General features: G+C 39.2%; 1 protein-coding gene across 6 annotated transcripts in view; it reads right to left on the reverse strand.

Moving 5' to 3' along the window:
• Window positions 1-10,557, reverse strand: part of TNIK (TRAF2 and NCK interacting kinase) — a 403,269-nt gene that overhangs the window by 146,389 nt on the left and 246,323 nt on the right. For all 6 annotated transcript variants that reach the window (XM_012732327.1, XM_012732316.1, XM_004674961.2 and 3 more), the window contains exon 4: window positions 4,763-4,888. In XM_012732327.1, coding sequence (XP_012587781.1) covers window positions 4,763-4,888 — 126 coding nt within the window. The remainder of the gene's footprint in view (window positions 1-4,762; window positions 4,889-10,557) is intronic.

The following is a 10,557-nucleotide window of genomic DNA, read 5'->3' on the forward strand; positions in this document are numbered from 1 at the left end:
AACTCATGCTGAAGTGGCTTTACCTTCTCAGTGCTGTGCTTTAACCTGCTGTGGCACCAGGGAGGGCCCTCACCACCTACTTTTATTTGCAGGTGGGAAAACATCTCTTTGCCAACTTCAAGAAGGGTATTAGCTTGCTGAAAGAGCCTCTTAATTTGTCTTCCTGCTTGTATTCTGGGCCCATTGTGTCTAGTCTCATCCCACTCACCACAGAGGCCCGGCCTTCACTAGCTGGTCAGCATGCTCTCCACCACCTGCAAAACCCTTCAGTGCCCCCCAAACTCACATCTTACTCAGGGTAAAAGTTTCCTTCCTACCAATGGCCTGTAGGGCCTTGTACAATCTGGCCCAGTCCTCATCTCCCATGTCTTCTAGTCACAAGGGCCTCATTGCTATTTCAGGATTATGGGATTCTTTTGGCCACCAAACACTGCAGCCGTTATAGCTGCAACCCCATTAATTATACTCTGCTCTTCTAGCACTGACCAGCATTCAGCACTCACTAGTGTTTTCTTATTTTTTAAGTTTATTGTTTTTGGTCTGTGGTAAGAATGTAAGCTGTATTGCAAGTAAGGGCTTTTGCCAGTTTTTTTTTTTAATTGTTATATCCTAAGTTTTCCACAAGGTACCGTGTGTCTAGCAAGGTATGTGATGAATGGTGAACAAATTAACACAACCACTCAGCTCCTGTGTTTCCCTAGCAACCACAGCACCCTCTAGAGGAAAAGCAACTGGCTAGTCTGAGACCTGAGGGCCAGTGACCAGTCTCCTACATATAAAACCTGCTGGGGATGCCATGCAGAAGCAAAATGTTTTGTTGTTTTCTCCCAGTGCCTATCTGAAAATGGATCGCCCAACTGAATGGTGAGATTTTGCTTATTTGAAGAAAAGCTTCCAGTGCCTTTCATGGAACTTCAGGCTTAACTTCAGTTAAAACAGTCCCATCGTGTATTCTGTAAATGCCTGCATTGTGTACTCTATCATCACTGTCTTATAGAATGACATTTGAGACCCCTGGGGGAATCAGTGAACTTCACTGGGATCCAGAAGAACATATGACAACTAATTTTCTTTCCAGGTTAAAAAATCTAAGCATTAGGAAAAAAAAGGTAAAATTGAGTCAGACTCATTTTGACCACTCCTTTCCTTCCCTCAACCAATGATGGATAAACTTCAACAGATCAATCTAGCAAGAAAACCAACTTTTCTGTCTGGCCCAAATCACACAAAAGAATGATATTAATAGTAAGGTATGGCTTATCTGGAAATACTTGTACTGCCTCAGGTGATATGCTGGGTATTGGTTCCAAAGCTCAATTAATGCTTTCTTTTAATTTGAAACTATAGCCCTGATCAAACAAAAAAACCTCTCTATACATAACCTTAAAATAGCTCTCATTCTCCATGTCCCATCTGCTGTTGCTGATGGCATGATGGGGGTCATTGCCAAAGTGTGAGAACCTTGTTCTTTGGGAAGACAGAGACATCCCCACGCTTGCCATCCCACTGTATCCTACTGAACCTGCAGGGCACAAGAAACTGGATTCTCACAAAGTTTTGTAACAATCAATTGAACCAATTAAAGTAACAGCGATAGTAATAATAATAACAATCTCATCTAATACACATAGATATTTGTATCTAATATCACTTCTACTCATAAATCTCTTTTGTCAGTATGATGTGCCTAATACCTTTCCAGTGCTGATGGGAGCACTGAGATGCAAATGGAAAATTCTTGTCTTCAGAGAGCTACAGCTTGTATGAGTGGCAAAAGCAGGACACCCACAAGCAAGGGCGAGGAGGAACAGCAGAAATGACCCTGATGATAGGCTTAAGAGAATTTTTTTTTTTTTAAAAAGATTTATTTGTCTATGCTTATAGAACTGGGGTACAGGCAGAGGTGTGGTGGGTGAGAGGATTCACCAGAGACAGAGCAGGGAGCAGAACAGGCAGATCAACAAGTACACTGCTGAGGAGAGCAGCAGGCAGGTCAGGAGAGGTCTGCCGTGCCACGTGGGTCAGCTCTCTGGCTGGGGATCAACCTAGAGCTGAAGTAGCTTCTGAGCTTCATAGTATGGTGCACAGTACCTGTTATGCACAAGGGAGAGCCCAAGAGAATGGCTGTTTTTTTTTTTTTAAGCAGATATGAAAAAGAGAAATATTTTAAAATTAAGTGACTGAAATTCCTACTCAGAAACAAATATTTTCAGCGCAATTTGTGTACATTATTCCACATGTCTCTACTATGTCAATATATATATGTCCGTATTTTGATAAAAATAAAAACATTACTGTAGTTATCTGCATTTTTCCTAAGGTAGTTATCTGCATTTCTTGAAGAAAGCCCTGCTATAATTGTTAAAACGTTAATCTGAAAATATAGATCTTCATTTTAACTGGCTGCAAAATGTTCATTGATGGGTTCACTTAAGCAGTTCCCTATCAGTTATCTTCTACATGCATCCATAAGGACTTACTCAAGGATTTATGTAGTATAATTTCTGCATGTGGAAACACTGGGTTAATAATAAGTAATTTGTTTGGGAGATGCATCAATATCGTATGCACGTTTATCTGTGTATATTCCAACCACCCTTGAGTAAATTTGTATCAGTTTGACTCCACAAGCATGGAGCAGCCATTAGAGGTACAATCATTTAAAATCAACTTTGCCTATCTCTATGTAAGAATGGTATCTAATTCTTGTTTTCATCTGCATTTATAGTGCTCGTAAGATGTTTTAGTGATATCTTTATTTGATGTTTCTTTGTTAACTGCTACCTTTCCTCAGTCTTTCTATTAGTAGTTTCATTTTTTCTATTGAGTTATAAAAACTACTCATCTTTAAAGGCCACTTAATTCTTTGTCCATATATATATATAAATAAATGTTTTTCCTAAGGTAGTTATCTGCATTTTAACTTTATTGTGCTTTTTTGGTAATAAGGAACTTCTATATATTGGTGTAATCTGTCTGTCATAATTCTTTTTAATGACTGCTGCCATATATCACTCATATAGGATGAATTTCATATGACTACATTTAATGTCCTATTTACTTTCCCCTATGGTTTTACATTTTTAATTTTTACTGTATTATACATTTAAAAGACCACAACTAGGGCCCTCCCTTGTGGTACAATGGGTTAAAGCACAGCACTATGAAGTTGTCCACAGTCACTGCAGCATGAGTTTGATCCCTGGGCAGGGAGGTGACCCACATAGTGTAGCAGACCTCTTCTGACCCGCCTGCTGTTCCCCTCAGCAGTGTAATCCATTGATCTGCTTGTTCTGCTCCCCACTTTGTCTCTGGTGAATCCTCTCACTGCCGCTGAACCTCTGGCCTGTACCCCAGTCTGTAGGCATAAATAATCTTAAAAAAAAGAAATTACATGAAATATATAAAATCAATATAATAACACACAATGTGTTTATTTATGCCAATACTTACACATTTTTTTTATTTTAAAATTTGAGGTGAGTCCAAAACATTCCCAACCACTCTTTTCATTTTAAATTTGGTGGTATTGAACGAAAATAACATAACATCTTATTTTTCTGAACTAATATTATAACTTTTTGGTCACCAATTGTGTTTGCTGTATATACTTTGTATTCTCAGCTGAAATATAAATGTTTTACAAATTAAGAGAGTTAACTTCTAATGAAGACTGTTCCTTGAAAAATTATCATGAAATAGTAGACACTGCATCATTATAGTTTAGTACATAATTTGGCACCCAGAAAACTAGGTAGCAGTAAATTTTGTGTGTTAAACACATTAAGACCTCTGGCAAATGAACAAGATAAGTGGTTAAAAAGGTATTTCTAGAAAGATTAAACATAACAACAAATGCATGGGAACTACAAAGAGAGAAAGAGAGAGGGGAAAGAGAAGAAAGGGGAAGTGAGGGAGAGAGGTGTGTAAATGAGAGAAGAGAGAAAGAGAAAATGTAAGAGAGAATATGATCTTATAAGAATGAGATGATTATAATACTGGCCAATGAAGGTTAAGCCAAGGCATCATTTTAAAACTGTCTGAAAGACTATGTAAATACACATTCAAGTGATAGAAACCAGGAAGATGGGAAGAAGAACAATTTAGTTAGGCATGGTTGGGACAGGAGTGGTGGTTTTGGCATCAAACACACTGGTATTAGTGGGACAGTCAACTAGAGATATCGAAGATACAGGCTGTGGCATATAAGTGAGTGGACATGGGAACCAGAAAAGGAACAGGACCTTTGAAAGTACTTATGCATATGAAACACTGTCCCAGGTGTTTTATTCACAGCATTGGAATTTAAATTTCAATCATTCACATGAGAAAGAATCATGTAGAGAGCTTGGTCAGATCCTTGCTCCATCATTTCTGTAACAGAGACCTTGGGGTAGCTTACTTATCTTCTCTGTAAACCCTAGTTTCATCATTTAAAAAAATTAAGGATAATAACCTCTACTTTAAGGAGTTAGAATAAATGATACAATCCATAAAAAATAAATAGCATGACTGAAATGTATTAAAAATAAACTCAATAAATGTAGTAATTGATGGGAATAAAAAAGAGAAAAAGAAAACCAAACAACTTACCAAATGGCTTTAAGGATGGTCCACATTAAGAAAGAGAAGATAGAGATACTAAAAAGATAGAGAGAGGTGTTCAAGGAAACTAAGTGTCTAATCAAAAGTAGATTCAAGGATAGAGAAATGGACTATTTGTTCTTCAGTAATAAAGACAAATTTGGACAACACTACATACCCAAAGTTGGTCATCCATGCCTGGTGGGTTCTTTTTGATAAAAGCACCATAGTATGTAGCAATATTCCTGTGATGAGAATATTTCTTCAACATATTAATTTCTTGTTTGATTTCCTCCTCTTCATCCTGTATTAGAACAATAAATATTGTCTTGAAAGCTCATTTTTAGTAGGACTCTGCATTTACCACCAAGTATACCAACAATGTTAATAAGTTCTTAAGCTTTTATTTTTCCTGTGGAGATAAACAAGTATGATTATTATTTAACTTGACTTTCCTTCGAGAGTACAAAGAAACAATTTACAAGGCAATAAAGAGAACTCCAAGGGAGTCTTCTGTTTGCACAGCAAATTGGTAGCACATGTAACCTGCTGGAAAAACAACCAACACTTCATTCTTTCACCTGGAATGCTAAAGTTATTGAGATAAAATTTAGATCCCTAGATCTAATAGTTCCCTAGATCTTGGAATTATGCCCACTGAACCCTATCAATGGTCATATCTGGGAGAGAAAAGATTGAGGAAAGTAACAAGAAAAAGAAAATTCAGGTTCTTAGATTTAAATTTTTTTGGTTCATTTTCTCTGAAGTCTACTTTTATTGAAGTACCTGACTGAAGATGATGAAAGTCAGAAGGGAAATGGAGCAACTGTAAGTTCCCTAGATCTGAGGAAGTTCACAAAGCGGGAGTACCATCTCACCTTCTGGAAACTAAGCATGAAAAGAAAAGGGGAAATGTGGAAGTCCCACAGATATAACTCTCTAAAAGAGGAAGTTTCCTCATAGTCAAACTTCAGTCATTCTGATATTCAATGTAGTGGCTTCGGAGCTGAGCCATTTGAAGGGGGCCCCATACCCCTGGTGCAGAGCGCTTGTGTTCCCACATAGCTTTGCTTTGCTATGAATACATCTATTGAAGTGCAAAATGGGATTTTATTTTTGAGGCCACTCGAGAATTTTTCCATTCCAAAATAATTATTTGAAGTGTGGGGCAACCAAAAATATTTCTAAATGTAAGATGTTACAACACTATCACCCGACTCACTCAAAGGAAGTCCCTGTCTGGACCTCATCCCACTAGTGTGTTTACATTGTTGGGCCTTCTGTAGTCTCCCATACAGTTTCTTCTTTTCCTTTCCTCTACGCATAGTTTCTACTCATCAGTCCTGACTGAATTTAATTGACGTTCTCAAAGCGTCTTTCCCCTCAGGCCATGGCAACACCTGCTATATCTTTCGAGTCTTCCTCCAGGCTTCATATTTGCTGGTAGTAGAATGCAGGTTTGGGATACACTCTGTCATAACTGCCCTTTTTCTGGACTCTTCAGCAGAGATTGTAAGCACTCCTCTGCCTTCAGAGCTACTTCCATGACCCTTTCCCTCAGTAAATCTCTCTGATCTGGCCAACTTGTTCCTAGCATGATGGAGCTTCACTTCTCTTCCTTGTAGCACTATCAGAATTATAATCTATCTCATAATTTGATAGCAACCTCCCTTCCCTATTAGTCCATAACAACTCTGAACACAGGAATCATGCTGCCATTGAGCTCTATAACCACGACCTGAACACCAAGCAAAGCACCTGTAAATAAATGTGAATAGAAGAACAAATACCTGCAAGAGTCCAACTGCCCACAGCAGCAATAGTAATGCTAACACGATGAGAATGGTAAAAAGCTGCCATTTCCTGACCTCACATAAATAAGTTTCAGTAAAAAACAGTGGAGGTTTGCAGATCTAGGAGATACACATGTTACATATCACATGGCTTAACTAAGTCAAGTCTAGGTAATCTCAAAACAGAAGGTACAACTGGAATGCTGAGCTAAGTAAAGAGAACCACAGTGAGGAGGTGAGAGGGGATGGGAGGATGGGGATGGCAGCTGAAGGAGGGGATGGGATAATGCTGATGAATCCCTCCCTGCAGCTCTCCAAAAGTGTCTGTGTCTTCACTGCGGTCTAAGGAGAGACTGACCTTCAAAGACTTTCCACTTGTTGAAGGGTCCCTGCAGTAAGATAATTCTCAAATACTTATTATCATGTATATTAACTATTTCAGACTCACCAAATAATTGTGGCTGAATGAAGGCTGTAAACAGATCTACTTTTGGAAGCTTACAAGGAAGGGGAGAAAACAAGACTGGAGGGTTCAGTGGGCTGTCTGCACTAATGCCTCCTCTAAAAAGGAAACTAACAAAAGCAGTAAGGCAAGTCATTTATAAGCCTCACAGTCAGCTCATTCTGCCCCTCAGGGAGAAGTGGGGCTTGCTCTTTGCTGCCTGCCTCCTAGGATTTCAACAGGATGGTGGGTGAAATGGGAGTATTAGAAAGGGAAAAAATATCTTATAAAGCTTACCATATCATTAAGAAAATAAGAACTTATGAAACAGTTAAATAACAGTGTAATTCAGTATATAATTAAATCTGAAGTAAATAGTATTGGGGATACAAATGAAGTCAGTATATTCTCCAACACTTTGCAAAGGTAAACTGAGGTGACATGACAAGACAATATGCATTGAATCAGAAAGCTGGGAGTACACACGTGGAGTGCATGTTGTATCTGGATTCACCCCTTTCTGACTGTCATCTCAGAAAAGTAACCTCTCTTTTGGAGTCTAAGTGTTTTGATTTATAAAGAGATACAGATATTAACAGTATTAAATGTCACCATTTTTGTAATAACTAAGTGAAGGATGTGAAATTTATGAAGTGTCACATAAAAGAAACACCATTATTAGTCTTTTCAACCAAAGAATTAATAACCTGGAAAGGGGGGCAGGAATGTCAGTAACTTGAATTTTAGGTTTAGATTGCACTGTTTCCAAACACAATCATGGAAGTGCTGTGGGTCATGGTGCTGTGCTTTAATATAGACCTTTGATCTTGATCTCATATGATCTTGTAAGGGAGCATGCAGTTTATCAGGGTTTCAGGGCGACTGTTGATTCAGAGTTCTAGTCTGGGGCAAGGATGGCAGCAAGCTATTGAGCAAATTTCAAAGGGAAGCACTTACTAGTGAGCACATGGACTCATAATATTCCACACAGTTGACACTCTCACAGTTGGGCTTATTGAAGGAGATGAGCTACAGTGTCTTCAAAAAGACAAAGGTCAAAAATAATCAGGTCAGAATAAGAACATATTATTATAATAATAAGTAGGATGACTCCTACTTAAATATGTTTTGTAAATATGTTTCATATGTCTTAAGAATTAAGCATAAAGATCAACCTCACTGAGAAACTAATGTCATGAGGAAAGCAGAGAAATGGTACCAAGTTGTCCCAAATTTGAAAAGGGAGTAATTTTATTAAGTCAAGTCTAGTACTCTTGGAAAGACTACTACTTCAATCAGAAGGTCTCAAAGTCTAATCCATGTTAATTCATTATGTAACCTAGACAAACACTCTAAATGTCAGCTGTTTTCACCTATAAATGTAAATAAGAATACTCATCTAAGTCATCTCTCAGAGTCAGAAGTGATTCAGTGCTTACTTAAGTATAGTTTTTTTTAATTATTTTTAATTATCTGGGTGAATCCAGATACAACATGCACTCCACCTGTGTACCCCCAGCTTTCTGATTCAATGCATATTGTCTTGTCATGTCACCTCAGTTTACCTTTGCAAGGTGTTGGAGAATATACTGCAGGGGCAGAGAGAGGCTTCACCAGAGTCAGAGTGGGGAGCAGACAGGCTGATGGACGAAGTACAGTGCTGAGGGGAGCAGCGGGCGGGCCACGAGAGGTCTGCCACGCCATGTGGGTCACCTCTGGGGCTGGGGAATTGAACTCATGCTGAGTGGCTTTCGCTTCTTAGTGCTGTGCTTTAACCTGCTGCACCATCATGAAGGGCCCTAAGCATAGTTTTATTACCAACATAAGGATTATTATTTTTTTCCCTTGAGACCATAGAACTTCTTTGTTACTCAGTATTTGTGTGAGTTGCAGGGAAAACAATGGCCCTAATGAAGATTTTTCTCCCTCAAGAAAAGGCAGTGTCTGCTTCCATCCTTGTCTTTGAACTTGGCCATGTCACTTGCTTTAGCCAATGGGACATTGGCAAATGTGATGCAATAGAAGCTTAAAAAGTACTGGGCTTTGCTGAACCTGTCTCTTACTGCTGGTGAAGATTCCTTTCTTGTGACAACACAAAAACATCTTCCTGGAAGATGTGGATCCAAGTAAGGATGGCAGATTTCAAACACAGGTAAATGGATGAGTACAAGATGCTTTTTTACCACTGGCTACTTCTGATAGCAGTATGATAACCATGACAATGGTCACAAAAAACAGCAAAAGCCAACCTTAGGGCCCTCCCTGGTGGCGCAGCGGGTTAAAGCACAGCACTGAGAAGCTAAAGCCACTTCCACATGAGTTCGATTCCCGCCTGCCCCGGAGGTGACCACATGGCGTGGCAGACCTCTGCTGGCCCGCCTGCTGCTCCCCTCAGCAGTGTGCTTCGTTGATCTGCCTGCTCTGTTCCCCGCTCTGTCTCTGGTGAAGCCTCTCGCCGCCCCTGAGCCTCTGGCCTGTACCCCAGTTCTGTATGCACAAATAAATAAATCTTTAAAAAAAAAAAAAAAGCCAACCTTATGCATTGGCCACTGTATACCCAAGGCTATGTGTGCATTATCTGATTTGAATTTCAAAAAAGCTATATAAAGCCAATGTTTTTAATAATTCTGATTTACAATGAAGACAACAGGCTTCAGAAAAGCTAACTTCTCAAACACTTTCATATTTTAAATGTTAGAACTAAAATTCAAAGTCAGATGTTTCTCACTTCACAGTTAATACTCAGCGTTATACTGGAAACTCATAGACCGAAGAAGAGCAATTACCCAGGGTGGTGAAAACCAAAGTTATAGATCATAAAAAAAGAGTTTTGGGGCCCTCCCTGGTGGTGCAGTGGGTTAAAACACAGCACTAAGAAGCTAAAGCCACTTCAGCATGAGTTCGATCCCCTTCCCAGAGTTGATCCATATAGCATGACAGACCTCTCCTGACCCACCCGCTGCTCCCCTCAGCAGTATACTTCATCAGTCAACCTGTCTGCTCCCCACTCTGTCTCTGCTGAATCCTCTCACCCCCCTGCACCTCTGCCTGTACCCCATTTCTGTATGCATAAATACATAAATAAATCTTAAAAAAAAAAAAAAAAAAAAGCTTTGGAGCATCTTAAGCCAGAACTGAAGAGAAAACTGCTTTTGGTTCCCCCAGTCAAGGGTGTTTGTTAGCAAATAATAATATCTGATTATGAATAATTTCCAGGGATGAAGCAAGGATTTTAAGTTGTGCAGTTGTCTATTTATTACACAGGGAAACACACTTTAAGCACCTATAATATGCTAGAACTTACAAGTGAAATTAATAAGGCAATATTAGCATGCACTATAACAGGACATTTAGCCAACATTTACCTCTCACTCTGGAACAGGGTGTACCTATAATTCCTGTAATAATGAAAGGGACCAGCCACTTTGACCTCGAGAAGGACGTATGAGGGCTCCAGAATCAGAATAGTTACTACTTGATGATGTATGGATATTGGTGGCAATCACTGTTACTCCTGCTTATCTGTTCTCAGATGCTTTATAAATAACTATATTAACTTCTTATACTAACGTTATAAGAGAAGTGATACATTTCTACATTTCTACTGTGAAATAAGTAAGAGTCATGAAGTGTCAAAAATAGGACAGACCTGGCCCTCCCTGGTGGCGCAGCGGGTTAAAGCACAGCACTGAGAATCTGAAGCCACTTCCGCATGAGTTCGATTCCCGCCTGCCGCCT

This window comes from Condylura cristata, unplaced genomic scaffold (genome assembly GCF_000260355.1).
Source record: "Condylura cristata isolate star-nosed mole 26May11 unplaced genomic scaffold, ConCri1.0 scaffold00003, whole genome shotgun sequence".
Classification (NCBI taxonomy): Eukaryota; Metazoa; Chordata; class Mammalia; order Eulipotyphla; family Talpidae; genus Condylura; species Condylura cristata.